The sequence below is a fragment of the Punica granatum genome, chromosome 2 (genome assembly GCF_007655135.1).
Source record: "Punica granatum isolate Tunisia-2019 chromosome 2, ASM765513v2, whole genome shotgun sequence".
Lineage (NCBI taxonomy): Eukaryota > Viridiplantae > Streptophyta > Magnoliopsida > Myrtales > Lythraceae > Punica > Punica granatum.
In genome coordinates this window covers 26,372,827-26,391,334 of record NC_045128.1, presented here as the reverse complement: position 1 = coordinate 26,391,334, position 18,508 = coordinate 26,372,827, and the positions used below count along the sequence as shown (strand labels likewise).

Here is an 18,508-nt window from a genome sequence, read left to right as displayed (position 1 = left end):
TTCGATGATTACGGTCGTTGAGATTTGTGTTTTATAAATAGAAAAATAGAAAGACGCTGGAAAATTATGTGGTAATCAACATTTGCTTTGACGGCGGCAGAGAATTTTCACGAATGGCAATTCCAGTAATCAATTAATCACTATTAGGTCCTTGCATTTTAAGTTATCTAATAACTTGCCTCACAAGCCAAACAAATAAAAGACCATAATGTCCTTGACTATAACTTTCACTTATAGACAATCTATTTTAGGAAAATTTTCAAAGATGAAACTCTCGTATTTTCTCATATGGACACATCCACGATTCAGTATTGACTTCGGAATGCGCTAGCACCCCTGCAATCACATTGCAAATCGTATTCGATAACTGTTCTCTAATTAACTACCTTAATTAGAATTGATTCAATCTTAGTTTTCATAGTCCTATTGTGTGTGACTTACTAAGTTCATCACTGCGAGGCAATGGCATCATAACATCAACTCTTTGACACTACCAAAAGCTCTTTCCGAAACCAAAAGCACAATTCGCAAAATGCCTTTCGACTCCCAAAGGTTATGAGTGACACCTAACAGTATATCGTAACGATCCTAACAATGATGAATAAACAATTAATACACTCTGATGAACCAATGACTATACATTGTATGCATGCATGTCTCCTTACTACATAATCCCGATCTAGCGAGAGTCATGGTGAATGTTAAACTCTATAACCGATCATATGAATCACTGATTTCCATTCTTAGATCAATATGACTTAAAACAAAAACTCTTGTCTTTTTAAGTTCCACTGCCTTGGCCAAAGACTACTTGATTCAGAATCGAACTCATATCCATGGGGTCATTTCCTTGTTTACTCAGGTTAGTAAATCCTATCTTGATCGGTAGCCTCTTCCCATATACAACTAACTAGGACCACACCTACTGGATATCCATGCAGAGCACAAGCATATAATCCTATCTTACTCTTCGTATGTGCAGCTCTTAAGTGTTATGGGAAAAAAGTTTGGTTTTTTTGCTCGAGGACTAGCAAAAGATTACTAGCATCATCATCTATCTTATCCCCTGTTCCCTCAGCCTCAACATCAAAGTCAACCTCTGCTCCGTGACCCTCATCATCACTATCCTTCTCTTGATCTACTTCAGTATACACAGTAATTATAACACTTCAATCCAAGCTCAACCATTTTCGTCACCTCAAGATCAATATTTATGTCAACTAAACCATCATCTAAGCTACTTTTAGAAACGAAATACCACATTCTTTTGGATTCTTTGTAGCAAAAGTATTCTAGATGTCCTTTTCATCTCATGCTATGACATTTTATTAGCATCCACAATTAAAGTACAACTTGTACCACCAATGTATTGAACTGGAGGTGTCAGTTCCATGTGGCCTCCGAAGTATAATTGCATACCAAACTGAGCTCCCACCCTACGATAGCAAAAGACAAAGAGAACTAAGGAGCCGTTTGGTTCGGTGTGAAGTGAGGAGTTTACATTGTAAAGTTCGAACTTTACATTGTATTTTGCAACGTCTGGTTGTAGAGGTTGTGAAAGTTAATCATTGTACTTATTTGCTCGAGTTAGAACTTTATAATAGTGATCGGTAAAGACTTTGCATCTAAAACATGTGAAATGGTTAGATTATAACGAACATCACGATCGTGGGATCCACTATTATCTCTGTAAAAATAAATCATATATTATATTATCATCCACATTTCCCGTAATCTAATATAATTTACCAAACACAACAATTTCATGTTTTGACTTATAACCCAGGAAAAAAGTTCCATAGTTAAACTTTCTCTTGTATTTTCACATTCCCTGTAATCTAACAATATTCGAACAAAACGCCTCCAAAACTAATTACTCAAAGTAGACAACACTTAATAAGTTGTGATAGCAAACAATAAAATCATGCCAAACTAATCAATAGAGTAATAATTTCTAAATTACAATGTCTTCAACTATGGAGTGAGTTCTTCATTGTCTCGAAAATATTCTAGTGGCAAGACGCCAACTGCTCTCTGTCTCGAAAATATCCCATTTTTATCCCACAATCCACCAACTTTCTTCAAGTTATGTCCCACCTGCAACTAAACAATGTATTATTTTTTATGCCATCATGAACTCCAAATCAGAAAAAACGACATGCAAAAGGATCTCGGGACCACCTGTGATTGATCGTCCTATATTCCGCAGTATGTACTAGTGCTCGCTCTTTTTCTCGCAAGGAATCGACACCCTTCACCTATCAGGAGCTTTCTCCTTCCTTCTTCTATCGATTCTTCCTGTGATTAGGAGTTAGGGAAGATCAAGCTTTGTTTGATTTGTGGGAATAAAGGAAAAGACAGGGGGAAGTGGCAAATGCTTGCAAAGTTGAGCGGGAAAGACATGACAGAAGGAGGGAGTAATAAGGGAGTGGGACCCACACATGTCCACATGAGTGTCCACCTGTGCAACGTTTTCAAAAAAAACGCGCCATGTCAGCTTTTTGTTAATTTTTGGACGGAAAACTAACGATTTGATGTATGGTGAAAAAAATTTGTGATGTCTGATGAAATTTTTTTATTTTGTACTATGTGATGAAAATATTGCAATAACCATAATATATGGTGTCATTTACCCATTTAAAAGTAATCTCTCTCAATTCTATTTGGTGAAATGTAAGATTGACCACTAACAAGCTCATGAGAAAGAGAATACTAGTTCGAATCTCATGCTGCGGACTTGTTGGGGAGGGTGAAGTAACATCAAATAATGCTCTATTTTCCAGAATAGCCAGAATAATGTCCTTTATGATGTTCAAAATGGAAGAGTTTTACCTTTTAGTAAGTGACCCTAACTTGACGTTGGATTAGGCGAGGTTCATTGAATTCTGGATGCTAGTTGATGGACAAAAAAAAAAAAAAGATCGACATAACAAAAGGACACCAACCTGAGGAATTAATTAAAAAAAAAAACATTCTCGTTCTACTAAAGGTTGTAATTATTGCCTCTACAGCTCCACCTCGTATTGATTGGCCAATTAATATGAATGATGGTACCGGCCGGAGAGAGGGGGTAAAAAAATAGTTCAAATTAATAAGCGCATGACCGTAACAAGAAAGTTGAAAACTTTTTTCTTTTTTTTTTCTTGTGAAAATGAGTATTACCTATCTAGTTTGACATAATCAGAGTAATATAATTGATCAAATTTTCTACTCAATGACTTTTGTACCACGGAACCCTAAATTTCAAGCGTTGATTAATTTGGTAAGCTCGAATGGCTGATTTCGTTGAGAGAAAGTCTTTAATCTACCACCTTTTGAAAAATTGGATTGGGTTAGATAAGAATGACTTGTACTTTCTTCCTGATGTTATGGATCAAATTAAGTGGATGATGTCAAGGTAATGCGGAATTGGTAATAGAGAGAAAGGGTCTGTCAAAGACGTTAAGTTAGTTTGCTCACGGGATTTGTTTATGCCTTTGACTTTCATTGATATAATCTTTTCAACCTGTAGATTTCAGTAAATGACCAACTACGTTTCTAATACGAGAGAGAAATAAAATTCGAAAGCACAACCTAGTACCTACAAATGACGAGACATCGAAAACCATACTGAATTATATAATAATCAAGCGAAAAACCTCTCAATTCTAGATCAGCGATAACTACATACAACTCCTATTCGTACTTTTCTATATTACATATCTCGATTGATTTTGTTTTTTAAATACGCACCACTTAATATACAGAGGTCTAATGCCTCCCAAATAATCTAGATTTGAGTCGAATTGGTTCACTAAATCATAAATTTTTCTCTATTATGAATATTTTCCATTCGCAAGACGCAAATTCAAAATCTTAATTAATTACAAAAAACAAAAAAGATGTCGAATTAGCTGAATCACAATATACATTCTGTCGGATAGTGTGTATATATATATATATGTATATTTTTTTTACCATAAAACGACGTGTAAAAAGCTTGGGTCGTGCCTAATTTATTGGCTGAGATAGGTCTCTAATTGGATTGATTTCTGGGAAGCATGCCAATTAAGTTTGACATGTGGATGTATAGGGCGCCGACTTGTTCCCCCCTGAAATTATGGACCCATGAAAAAGAAGTACAGGGTTGAAGAAACGGCTGCTTTCCGCATGCACGTCATGTGCGTAATTCCCAATTCACCCAAATATTCCTGCCCGTCAGCAGCATAGCCGGAATACGCGCATGATTTTGATGAATATACAGATGGAAATACTATACATTCGGTTCACCCCACTAACTTTCTATTTTAACCTATTTTTAATTGCTTATGCATTTTTCCTATTAGAAAAAATTCAATTTTTGATTTTGTTCTAATCGCTTACACAATATATTCGCTTTGGTCTTCTTCTTCAGTTTTTTTTCAGTCATAAATGCTAAAATGATATTATATGAAATAAAAAAAATATATTTTCAGAAATATCGAACTATAGATTTTTTAAAAGAAAACAAAGATATGGAAGCTAAAAAGGGAGATAGGGACATCTGAGGTCCAGTAACGGACGCCATTAAGAGACGAGGTCACTAGTGACCTTTCATTATGTCTCTCTCTATAAATTTTAAAAATTAAATTTAATCATTTAAGAACTTCAAAACAAATATACTGAAGCTAGAGAGAAGGGACACTAGCGCGTAACACCTGGGACCATCACCTTCTGCGACATTGGTGTCCGACATTTGCCGTCGATTGTCCACTTTCTCCTTCGGCAATCTTTTTCCCTTTTCTAACTTCTTAGAATATTTAACTTTTCAAAATATATTTTACTAGAAAAATGTCATATTATAGTTTTTATGCGAAAATTAAACACAATACTAAAGAATAAAATATTTAACAACGAGATTGGAAAAAAAAACGGAGAGGGAATTAGGACACAATTAAAAAGCTATATAAGCTAGGATCAAAATTTACATTTTTCCAAATAGAAAATTTGCTTAAGTGATGGAAATGGATGACAAAACAAACAGAAATAAAGGAAAAAAGAAGTAAATTAGAAAAGTAATCAAAGTTACTGAATAAAAATGAATAAAAAAAAGAAAATGGGTTAAAACAGAAAACATCCAAAAGTAATGGGCTAAACGTATGACTTTCCCTATAAAGATAGATCCAAACCATCACGCTGACCTTCATACCCTGTTTTCTGTTTTCTAATTGAAGAACATCTCCATCATTTTATTGGATTAGAAATAAAAGTCCAAGTCGGTTAAGAATGTGACCCATTGAGCATATTATATGGCTATCTGTATTGGTTTTTGTCTCACTTTCGATCCCAAGAGAGGCCATAGACCTATTAAAAATAGGAGAAATATGTGAATATGGAATATTTTGTGAATGATATTTTAATTTGAACTTTTTTATTCCATATCCGTGGGTGAGCATCATATAATCATTATTTCTTTTTATGAAAAAATGGGGCCAATGTCCAATCACATAACTATCCCGTGGGCTTGCAGGGTATTCACGTGAACCATGGGGATTAAAGGCAAAGATTGGAACCTCTTATTATATATATATATATATATATATATATGCTCAGAGCCAATGTATGTAATTGAATAAATTTCTATTTATGTGTAAAAATATTTAAGAAAACAGCATAGACAAAGGACTAGTTTCCAAACTTCCGATCATTACGGAATATTCTCTATCGTGCGTCCCATTTTATTAATTAGTCTTTTTCCAGTTTCAGCCTTCATAGCAAAATGAGTTTTTCTTTCTTTTTCTTCTTCTAATTTTTGGCTTGCCCTTACAGATTAAGTGAACATCATATCTACCCACCATGTAAGTGGAAACAAGATTATTGACATTAAGTATATGTTCTTTGAATTAGAAAGAGGGAAAAAGAAAAAGAAAGAAAAGTTGAAATATACATCTAAAGTGCAATGACTGAATGAAGAAAATGTACTGTAAGTGGAAACAAGATTATTGACTTTAAGTATATGTTCTTTGAATTAGAAAGAGGGAAAAAGAAAAAGAAAGAAAAGTTGAAATATACATCTAAAAGTGCAATGACTGAATGAAGAAAATATACTGAATGTAAGTGGAAACAATATTATTGACATTAAGTATATGTTCTTTGAATTAGAAAGAGGGAAAAAGAAAAAGAAAGAAAAGTTGAAATATACATCTAAAGTGCAATGACTGAATGAAGAAAATATACTGTAAGTGGAAACGAGATTATTGACATTAAGTATATGTTCTTTGAATTAGAAAGTGGGAAAAAGAAAAAGAAAGAAAAGTTGAAATATACATCTAAAATTGCAATGACTAAATGAAGAAAATATACTGAATGTACGTGGAAACAATATTATTGACATTAAGTACATGTACTTTGAATTAGAAATAGGGAAAAAAGAAAAAGAAATAAAAGTTGAAATATACATCCAAAATGCAATGACTGAATGAAGAAAATATACTGAATGGAAAATATGAAAAAGGGGGTGAATCATATTCAACCAAAAAAAGAAATAGTGAATCTAGTATAGTAATGTGATCAAAAGTGTGCAGCGTCATTGTACACACCTTTGCCTGGTAATTAAAAGGCTCCAGTTTTGATATTCAGTGAGACTATCCGTATCCATTTATAAACTATTAAGATTTCTATTTTATTATACTAAGTAAACGGGCCTCTCTTGTAACCGAATATATATATATATATATTTTAGTAATGTGGGAGAAGATTAAGGAGCATTTGATTGAGGATGAAATTTGGGAGGAGGGTAGAACGTCCATCCTGCCCCAATATCTGGAAACAATTTTTATACGTCAGATATGCAAATGGATTCCTCATTTTCTATGGTTGACTCGACTCTATATATCCCACTAATTCTGAAGCCGAACATCAGCTTTTCTTATAGTGAGAAGATTAATCAATAAAAGTTGCGCAGGAAAAATTGAAAAACCCACAATGGATCCCTTGATGCTTCAATATTTTGGTCCTGAGAGTCATTTCTATTTCATACTATTCTCTCGGTTATAATCAAGAGATATTCATGATTTTAGTAGGTATAAAGGAATGGATAGAAAGTCACTCCGAGGTGCTGCCGAGAACTTGGAAACGTAAGGCGGAATTAGGAGCTATCCATGGCGCCTGTGGTTGTCAAACTTGATCAGTGAGACGATTTTCCCGACTCTTGATAGGTAGTATTGGGAAGATTGTAGGGGGTCATCACTGGTCCCTTAATTTTGCCGCTAACGGTTGAGCTCCATTCCTAGCACATATTCGGAATGACTTTTTCGATCAATTTTCTATGGACAACATGGTCGATGATGATTCTAAGAAATACCAAGTTATATTTTCTGCTCGGTTACGCAGGTGAGCTGTTGTCCATTGTCATTCCACAGGCAAAATGGATTATACAATAATCACCAATCCTTCAACTTCAAGCAACCCGGTAAGTGCATTTGTCTCTTCCAATTTTTTTATAAGAAACATTACAAGTAGATCATAAAACAGACCGAGAAAGGTAAAGGGCAGTGAACGAAGGACTACATCCAAATTATGAATTCTTCGACTTTGTTGATTTTGAATATAGCAGGTCAATCGGCTGTTAAATTTTCTTCTCTAAAAGAGTACCGATGTTTGATAGAGCAGATGTGTAAAGCCAAATCAGCACTTGTCTCTTCCAATTATTCCCATGTTTCAAGCATATCGCCTACCTGGAAATCCTCTCACATGCCAAATATTGTAATAACATGATTGCATGACTTTACAAGCAATCACTTCTATGCGGCTACTTTATCTCAGTTGAAATTACATGCAGGGCCACCAAATGCGCCCCTTAATTAATTATCCTAGTGACACAGGTGCTAATATGAGCCTTTATACAGGAATGCACTTGAGTGTTTGCTGTCTGAGTCTATATTTAGTAACAAAATCAAATTTTGCTTAACTTATTTTTTTTTTCAATTCAACGCAATTATTATATGTTATCTCTCATACTTTTACTTATTTATTATTACTATTAATTTTTTAATATTAAATTCTCTCAACTATTCAACACTTTTACTCAATTTCAACACTTCTTCCGCAATTCAATAACACAATTATTACTTTTTATCTTCTTCTTCAAATTATCTCACATACTTTTTCCAACTACTTTTGCCTTCATCTCCTCAAATCAAACTAAATCAAATTAAATCAAACTTAATTTCGTTGCCAAATGCTTTATCAATCTCTTGATATTGAAGAAATTAAATAAAAGATGAGGGGGAGAGAATGGATATATCTGAACGTGGTGGTCATATGCCTAAATTACGGAAGTTTTTATTTTTTTTTCGATGTAAACCCCGGTATCCATAAGCTCAATTAGGCTCCGACTAATTTAGTCGAGTCAGGTCGGCCCACTAAGGGGTAAAGCTCTCACAATGTGAATTTTCTGCATTCTCAAGGACTCAAGTTCGATATCTTACTTATGCGGAACAAGTGCCGAACCGCTTGAACCAACTCACATTGGTTACAAAATTTTTTATTTTGATTGACTTATCGAATAATATAGAGGATTTGCCTATTTATAGGCTATAGAAAATCTTGAAACAAATATTCATAGATGCGTAATAGTAACTAAATCAAATCTAAAATATCTCAAGGATATAAACTAACCTAATTGATGAATATAAGAAAATATTCTAATTCCTCAAAATGTCGAGATAATATTTCTCACAGACATGTCTAGGTTAGTATGTCAGCTCTAAAGAGCGTTGGCAGCGAGCATCAGTATCTAGAGACCTGGCTACCCGCATGGGTGAGTCTAAAGCCTGTGACACTAGCGTATTATTAGTATAAAATTTCTTCTGAGCGTATAAGTGATTGAATCAATCTCTAAGCAAAAAGTCTGAGTTGATCAATTGTGGTAACCTAGCTTGTCCTTGCTCAGGTCTTATAAGCATGAGTTGGGCTTTCTTCTGCCACACTTCGTGAGAGATGGGCGACGCACTTGGATTAATTGACGATCACAAGTTCCACACTCAAAGTCTAACCAGGAAGATGGACTTGGTACGATATGAACTCCCATGGATGCATAATTTGTTTCGATACTATTTATAATTTTCACTAGACCTATATGAATTTGTCCAACTCTAATTCAAAAGTTCGAACTGATAGATTTGTGATACTCATGATGGTGTGTTTGGTTTTAGAGTTGAGTTGAGTTGAGTTTTGATTTTAATTGGGTTGTAATTATTGTTTTGTTGAATTATGAGAAAAATGTGAAAAAGTAATGAATAGTTGAGAGAATTTAGTATTAAAAATCGAATTGAGTATAATAGAGGTGTATGTAGATTTATGTATAGGCCTCACTTTTTTGACTTTGAAAAGTTGATTTTTGTTTCGTAGTGAATAGAGTTAAAGTTAGAGTTAAAATTTTAAAATTCGATTGCAAAACCAAACCGAATATCAATCTCTTGTAACTTCAAGGTTTTGTTTTTAATTTTTCAAGGTGGGAATATTGACTCTTCATTTCAACCCTTGTTTAAAAAAGAAGAAGAGAAAAGAAAACGAGGGCTATTAACACGGTAACTAAATAATACGTAATAAGCCGACCAATCAAAAATTCATTAGTGGAATATCAATATAGAATGGTTCAGGTGATTCAGCGGTTGTTTTCTTTAAAAAGGTTTGATGTTCGAATCTTACAAATAAAGAAAATTCACGATTACAAGAGCTTATCAATTGATAGGCCGACACGACTCGAACTGAATTTATCGAGATAGTGCGTTTGGATTGAGAGTTGAGTTGAGTTGAGTTTTGGTTTTAATTGGTTTGTAATGATTGTATTGTTGAATTATGAGAAAAAGTGTGAAAAAGTAATAAATAATTGGGAGAAAATAATGATTAAGTAATGACTGTGTTGTTAAATTGTGAAAAAGTAATGAATAGTTGAGAGAATTTAATATTAAAAATTGAATTGAATGGTTAAAAATATTTAAAAAATAAAAAAGTAATAATTGTGATGTTGAATTGAAGATAAGTGGAGTTGAGTTGAGTTGAACATTGTTTATAAAACAAACATACTTAGACTTTTGGATAACAGATGATGCACACCAAATAAAAAGTTCATTAACAGTGATTGTGGATTCATAGACAGTGGAAATAGGAGGGCTAGGATAGATGAGACATACATGTAGGGAAGTTATATATAGCCTCCATAAAGGTCGGACTACCCCTACATTGCATCCGTTAGGCAAACAATCCCATATTTTTCGAAGTACATTATCTGTTATTCTCTTTCTTGTGGTATTGGAACTTAACGGTTCATTTAACCTATGCATAATATCTGACCAGAGCTTGGATTTAATTGCACGTAAGGGGGCAAAAGTGACTGTTTTAGCACATGGAAGTGGAAAAGTTCAAAGAGAAATTAAGGTTTGACCTAATTATAGTAGGTCGATTCTGATATATATTTATATAGGTTTCTTTCTTCGTTCGAAAATTGTAGGTGTTCTACGTTAGACACGAGAAAAAAATTTACCCTATCTTCTAACAATATATATGCTTCTATACGCACTAGTAGGTCTAGGGTATTCACCCAATCGTCGTGAGCAAAACAAACTGCTGATGTACTTCAAATTGTGTATAATTATTGAGGAATATCAAGGATATCATAATAGCCGGGATTGCCACATGTAGAGTAGCCCAGAGAGTTTAATTCTACATCAGAAAGCACATAATATTTCACATATCTTGATATCCCTTGTTCTAGCAGTAATAACACATCAAAATCAAAATGTTCAGAATGTAGCCCTGAAAGGCATAAATTATGGCACAATTAATGTATTATGTGACAAGATTTTCCTAATTAGGATTTTTGTCAATGGCGTCGAACAGTGAAAATAGAGTTTCGTAGCAACAATGTGAATAAGACGAGTGGAGATTGACATAAACACAAAAAGAAAAGGGGGGGAAAAGACAAAAAAGAATGTTCTCCTAGTTAACTTGTCTAAGAAGAGAGATTTTAATGACTGACCAACAGAACCAGTTTGGCAAGGAAGCGCCGTCCCATTTCCAATATATCACGTGATGAGATAGTGCGTATCGAACACATATATAGTATTTTCTTAAGAAAACTATTATAAAATTTATAACAAGTTGACATTGTAATTTCAGCGAGCTCGATTAATACGTCATGAACTTTCTGTAAATGAAAGCAAAGCCTCTATTTTCGGTTGATTCCACTACAATCAAAAGGACATATCCGCCCCCTGCCCAACAATTTCATTTTTCTTTCAAATTTTCCAGTGAAATGATACAGTACCAAAAAAATTGGATAAGTTCCCAAGTAAACAGTAAACACATCCAAATTCGGCGGCCAAATTGCTCCTTTCCGAATAATGTTAAAATAAATAAATAATAATGTGTAATTCCATACAGCCCCTTCAAAGAGAAAGCATTACTTCTTCTATAAATACCCCCATGGAAGTCCTTTCCCCTCCATCACCACCACCTCCTCCATTTTCTTCGTAACTTCCAATTTCGTTCTCTCTTCCTCTCTATCTCAGAAAAATGGCAAAAGGAACTTCTTCCATGAGTTTGAGTTCTCTTCCTCTAACCCTAATCTGCATTGCCTACTTCTTGTTCTCCCCTCCATCCGCAACAGTCACAGCCCAGTACGACGTCGTGTCACTCGGGGCCAAAGCCGATGGTGAGTCGGACTCGAGCAAGGCCTTCCTTAGTGCCTGGTCCTCAGCCTGCGCCTCCTCCAGCCCTGCCACCATCAATGTCCCAGCCGGCAGCTTCTACATCAAGAGCGCCACTTTTGACGGCCCTTGCAGGAGCACCGTCACATTCAAGATTGCCGGGACGCTCGTGGCGCCCTCCGACTACAGCGTGATCGGGAGTACAGATAATTGGATCATCTTCCACCAAGTCAACGGACTGAATGTTGTCGGAGGGGTCCTCGACGGGCAGGGCTCAGGCTTGTGGGCCTGCAAGGCCTCCGGGAAGGGCTGCCCTCAAGGTGCCACGGTATGTATGATTAATAATCGATTGTTCGCGTAATATTAACTCTCATTTCAAAAATTCTTATTTAAAAGCATTAAGATCTTGAACCATCGTTTCAGTGAAAAATATCTACATTTTGAAAGATTCTTCAATATAAAGGAAGCCATATATTATTCAGTGATATCAGGCAAGATTCTAAACATATTGTGTTCTCAACTTATATATTGATAATAGATATTTTTTGATGAGATCACGAGGTATCTTTATCATACTGTTGAGTGGCGTTGACATGGTCCCAACCATAAGAGGAACCGATTGTCGCATTTTTCTTTTTTTTCTTTTGTGAAAATTCGTATTTCACTTTTCCACCAATAGGTGAGAGAGTCAATCTTCTTTTTTTCCCCTTTCAGTACTAAGGGAGTCAACTAAGTCAAGTTAATTAATGAGTTAACGGCGCTAATTAAGGAGGTTGACCCGTTGATTCCACAATGAGAGGAGGCCGGGCGGCTGCTAATAATAAAATGACAAACTGCAGATACCATTTTACCATTCTGGATAAGTGATATATATATATATATATATATGCAAATCCTTATAGCAAATGGTTTTCCAATGGTTTGTCCGACAACGGCAGGCTTAGGATTTTCGGGATTAAATGGTTTAAAGTTCAATCTAATCTCTAAACCAATCCCAGTCGGTCGATCTCCGAGCAAGGAGAGGCTTATTTGGTCGCTATGTAGTGTAAGATAGGAAAATTGAGGGAATGTGTGGCGTCATCACTTTTGTAGTTTGTTGGGCTTCAATATTGAATAAAATTCAACATTCAAAGGGTCGTTGGCGTCCATGTTTTCCTAACATAAACTTTTTTTAAAAAAAAAATATTTCCATTCTTTGCTTCACATTCTCAACCTAACAAAAGCTGTATATACATAGTATAGTCAATAAAATGGAATTCCTGTAGGTTCCTACAAGCGATCAATCGACTGGGAAAGTTGACTCTGTAAGGACTGCTAACCAAATTAGTTGTTTTGCTTTCTTGGAAAACCGCCTAATAGAACAGTTTGTTTCAACATTACGTACCAAAAATTGGACCGAAAATTAGACAGTGGTGAAAAAGTGTACATGTGAGGTCAATTTATGAGATGATGCGATTGAATTAATCGACCAGTTTAAGCAAAACGTCATTTTTTTATTGGCTGGTTTTGGTCATGGGAATGTATAAAGTCAATGGAGATGGAGTGCCCTCCAAATTCACGACCGAATGCTGTCAAATCAAGAGATGGTCTTAAAAACTTGATGTATAATCTTGCTCAATTGAAGTTCGATCAACTTTGGTGGATCCCACATTTTGGATCAGCGCCACCTCGAGGCACGTGATGTTGGTGCCGCGGATTAAGCGAGAAAATATCAGGATGGAGTTTTACACAGTCACTTGATTGTGTATTACTCACCCAATATTTTCTCGAATTAAACATGAAATAGTCGGTCAATTGTTATAATCAGATACTGATTTCATTCTCTATGTTCTGCAGAATCTGGAGTTCAGCAATTCGGAGAATATTTTCGTCAGTGGCTTAAGCTCGGTTAACAGCCAGATGTTCCACATAGTTGTCAACGGGTGCCAAAACGTGAAACTACAAGGCGTCATGGTTTCTGCCTTGGGGACCAGTCCCAACACCGACGGCATACACATTTCGCAGTCGAAGGATGTCACAGTCCTGAACTCGAAGATAGGTACTGGGGACGACTGTGTCTCAATTGGCCCAGGTGCATCCAATCTCTGGATCGAAAATGTTGCTTGTGGACCTGGCCATGGAATAAGGTAATAGTTTATAATTAGGTGGAAAGGGAAACTCTAGCAACGCATATTAAACATAGATAGTTCATACATATAATGAAGTTCGCATTGTGTGTAGCATTGGGAGCCTTGGGAAGGACTCGCAGGAGGAAGGAGTGCAGAATGTGACGGTCAAAACAGCAACATTTACAGGCACGCAGAACGGGGTGAGGATTAAGTCGTGGGCGAGACCTAGTACTGCCTTTGTGCGCAACATCCAATTCCAGCACGCAACCATGAATAATGTCCAGAACCCCATCATCATCGACCAAAACTACTGCCCAGACGATGATGATTGCCCTCATGAGGTACTTTGCCAACGTTCTTAATTAAACATCTTGAAAGTAAAATGAATTCAAGAATCGTGTTACGTGTATATGTACCTAACGCATGTGTGTGTTTTTGTATGAACCGAGATTATTGATCAATCCTATTCTATATGCTCCTCTTGTTAGGCATCTGGTGTCAGGATCAGTGATGTGACTTACCAAGACATCCATGGGACTTCTGCGACGGAGGTTGCAGTGAAATTTGACTGCAGTACGGAGTACCCCTGCACAGGTATAACGATGGAGGACGTAAAGCTCACTTATCGGAGTCAGGTGGCGGAAGCCTCATGTGAGAATGCTGGAGGAACAGCTTCTGGCTCAGTACAACCCACCAGCTGCTTGTAAGCTTCGAAATCATTCGAAGCACCATATTTATGAAAACCATAATAGAAATCCTATATTCGATGGTTCTACTAGATATAACAAGGTAGGATCATTTAGACATAGAACAGATTAGATATAGAGCACTGATCAGGTGACTGATTGGCGTACTTGAGCCTGTGGTGTGTCTGGCATTTATTTAGCTAGTTGATTCGGCACCTGGCCTTGCATATATCGCCTAATCAGCTTAGTTCTTACGCGACATGTCTTGGAATATACAAGCCTGGTTTATTGATATCATATCTTTAAGTGCTAATGGAAACGCCTTCCTTCGTTCTTTATTTGATAATTTCGCTCGTTTGAAAGACTTTGGAAATCTACGAAATAATCAAGATTTGCTCTGACCTGAGAAAATTCAGGTATGGCAATAACAAGAAAAGTTTATGCGAATTGGTCCTTGATAAGCCACTCTTCGTAGTTCGGAAAGATGTCAAGTTATCCCTTTTGCTTTTAAGTTCCTGAATTTATGCGTCCTTATATATTCTCTACTCTATACAAGGCGGAAATAAAAATGAAAAAAACAACTGCAGTGACCTGGATCAGTGGCATACTAATGTAGCGTTCCTGACTTATTTCCCATCTCCATAGCTTTCTTTTGATCAACCTTGCTATATATTTTTGTAACCTCCTCTCTGTAAATCATAGAAAAGAACCCCAGTCCTCTCGGTGAAAATCATCCGGGGTACAATGGATGATCTTACTTCAGGTGGCTAAGGAAGCAAAAGGGGATATACAGGAAGCTGGCAGCTGCGAGAGGAAGACTATGTAACCAGTTTAAAACTAATAGGGAGTACTTTTCACCTTAATGGTTTGGGAAATTAAGAATTTATCGTCAACCTTCGGGCCTAACACCAAGAAAAAAACATACGTGGAGGATAATGTCTGTGATTGTAACTAAATACGGAACTAATTGTTCATTAGAAGAAGAAAAGTAGATAGCTATTCAAGCTACACTGGCCATACGTGAGCACACAATCAAACTTGATTTCATCTTATTCCAACTTAAAAAATAATCTGTCGCAAATTCTAACCGGTAACAACAAATGTTCTTTAAGACTTGGCCTCATCTAGAAATTCATAATAAGCTTGATTGAGGGAAAGTTAGTAGCATTACATTCATCAACATCTTCCGGATTGAGCTCAGATCAGTAAACGTAAAATCAGTCCATCTATAAATAACACAATTAATGACATGGCTGCTACTTGCAGATTGAGTAGGTTGGCACACAACTTAGGCTGGATATAATGCACCTCACTTCCACGACAAGGCCTTGCATGTAACAAGTATGTCCCCACGAATCTGAGTCACAGCGGGCAAGAGAAAGTTCTATTCTTCTTGCCAAAAAAAAAAAAAAAGAAGCTCATAATATATATGTGCTTATCCGTTGGATAGTAACTGATTTGAGGCGCACACAAGCCACGCTATATACCTATATATATACGACGTTATCTACTCCCAAATATATCATGACATGAATTGACGAAAGGAACCTCATTAAACAAATTAAATTAATTATTCCATAATACTAGTCAATGCATGACATATCCAATAAAATAAATAATCTATTAATCACAGTACGTAATAATTGAATGATTCATTAGAATTTGCTCATATACTCTCATTAACCAACCTTTTGGTCACAAAAGACTCTAATTAATAATTTTAAGTTATATATAAAAATAAGCCGTGGATATTCAGTAATTTTCTCGAAAATAATTGAGATACGATGGTGATAAAATTTCAAATACATAAAGAACAAAAATCAAATAAGAATTTTATATTTAAATGACTACAAATTTGTATATTTTAAAGTCCAAATATTCACATATAAACTTAACATTAATTAATCAAAAATATGCATCGCCTAATAATATTTTTTAAAAGGTTTACAAAATTTTACAATCTCAATATCATAAATACGCAAAAATTTTAAAAAAATCAACATTTCAGTATTTTCTATTATCAAATTAATTATAAAACATACTAATTTCTGTCACAACTGACAATTTCGTGCATGGCCCAGCCAAGTGTGGTGCCTAGTTGTAATAATAGCTAATGAAATTCCTTATAAGAAAAAGGTTCACCCCATGATGGATGTGTCTTGGATTAAGCCGCAATCTTGAAGACCTGGTAATCAAGGAAGAAATCAAGAGAATATTGTTTCCTATATATTCAGAATTTTTTGAAACCTCATAATAGGAAATATCCTATGAAATATTCTGGAAGAGATATTAGGGTATCTCTGGATGTATTATGATATATTCTCTTGTAAGTCTATATATAGGGTCTTGTACGAGTTGTAAAAGGTACATCGGTGCCACGAAACCTTGGCCCCTTAGGGTAGGTGAGAGAGAGTCTAGAATCACGGGGTCAGTGATAGTGTGGTCTTCACGAGAAATTCTCCGGGTTATCTTCTTGGAGTCTCGGTTTAAACTGAAAAGTTGGAAAGAATTGAGAGATCGAGTTAGACTCTTCTCGGTGTAGAGTTTGTAACAGGGGTTGGGATGAGAGACCTCTCTGAGGGCTGTAATGTCCGGTTCATTATCTAGTGGATTCTCCTGCTCTGAGCTTGCACGTTTCTCATTTCTCGTTGGGAGGGGTTTCACTACATATATCCAGTATCCGATCTTATTTTTAATGTTATCTCATTTCGAGTTATAGGCATCTTGTCACAACAATTGGTATCAGAGCCAAGTGCTGGAATCGCATCCTGAAGATGTCAATTTCGAGATTTAAGGTTGAGAAGGTTGATGGATCGAGCGGTAGCGAAATGTGCAATTCGAGTAGAAGGTATTGCTGGTGCGACATGGTCTTGATGGGACACTAGGAGGAGAAGCCCCACCAGTCGTGACCTGGGTAGCGATAGATGAGGTGGAGCCCTTGGGGACGGTGGTAGAACATGAGGCAAATACGAGTCAAGGTGGAGACTTGAAGACCCAAAAAGAAGGACGAAAGATTGGCTGAAGATAAGGAGAAATATACAGCAGTTGATGTCGCAGCACAGAAACGAACGCTATATCACTGCCCAAGTACAGAAGTTGAGCACTCTGCTCGTGCCACAGCACATAGATGGATGATGTAGCATTAGAAGGCTGCGTGCAAGTTTTAGTTTCCATTTTGGTGCGATTTCGTTGTAACTCGAAGATCCAACAAAAAGGCCGTGACTGCGAGAAGGTTGACTATCGCGATGCTTGGCTAAGTGCAAGTCAAGGTGGAGAATTGTTAGGTATGTCTTGCATTAAGCCGCAATCTTGAAGACTCAGTAAATCGGGAAGAAATCAAGAAAATATTATTTCCTATATTTTTTAGATTTCTTGTAACCTCATAAAAGAAAATATATTAGGAAATATTCTCTGATAGATATTAGGGCATCTCTGGAGATATTACAATATATCTCTTGTAAGTTTATATATAGGATTTTGTACAAGCTGTAAAATGTGCCTTAGTGTCGCGAAACCTTGGGCCCTTAGAGTCGATGAGAGAGAGTCTAGAATTATTGGGTCGGTGATGGCGTGGTCTTCAAGAGAAATTCTCTGGTTTATTTTCTTTGAGTCTCGGTTAGAGTGAGAGGATTGAAAGAATTGAGAAATTGGATTAGACTCTTATCGGGATTGGGTATTGTAGTGGGAGCTGGGATTGAGAGACATCTCTGAGGGCTATAATTTCCTATTTATCAATCTAGTAGATTCTCCTGGTCTGTTCATGGATGTTTTCCCGTTGAGGGCTTTATCATGTATATTTAGTGTTCGGTTATTTTTCTATGTTATCTTATCTCATATTATAAGCATCTTGCCACAACACCCAAAATAAAATTCCAAAAAAAAAAAAAGAGCCCTGGCTAGACAATGCTAATCAACTCCAGGAGCCACTCTCATTGGCTTTCATTTATTTATCTTTTAGCCCTTTTGGCTTGGATATTGACTTTTACTTAATCTGGAAGGCCACCATAAACATTATTGGTGGAGTATTGTTGAAAAGTTTGAGGAA

General features: G+C 36.0%; 1 protein-coding gene across 1 annotated transcript; it reads left to right on the top strand.

The window, feature by feature from the left end:
- The first annotated feature begins 11,479 nt into the window (after window positions 1-11,479).
- On the top strand, window positions 11,480-14,777 carry LOC116195091 (polygalacturonase-like). Its single transcript, XM_031524066.1, has 4 exons — window positions 11,480-11,997; window positions 13,506-13,795; window positions 13,890-14,118; window positions 14,266-14,777. Exons 1-4 carry the CDS (start codon window positions 11,536-11,538, stop codon window positions 14,482-14,484), a joined length of 1,200 nt encoding a protein of 399 aa, XP_031379926.1. The 5' UTR covers window positions 11,480-11,535; the 3' UTR covers window positions 14,485-14,777.
- The last annotated feature ends 3,731 nt before the right edge of the window (window positions 14,778-18,508 follow it).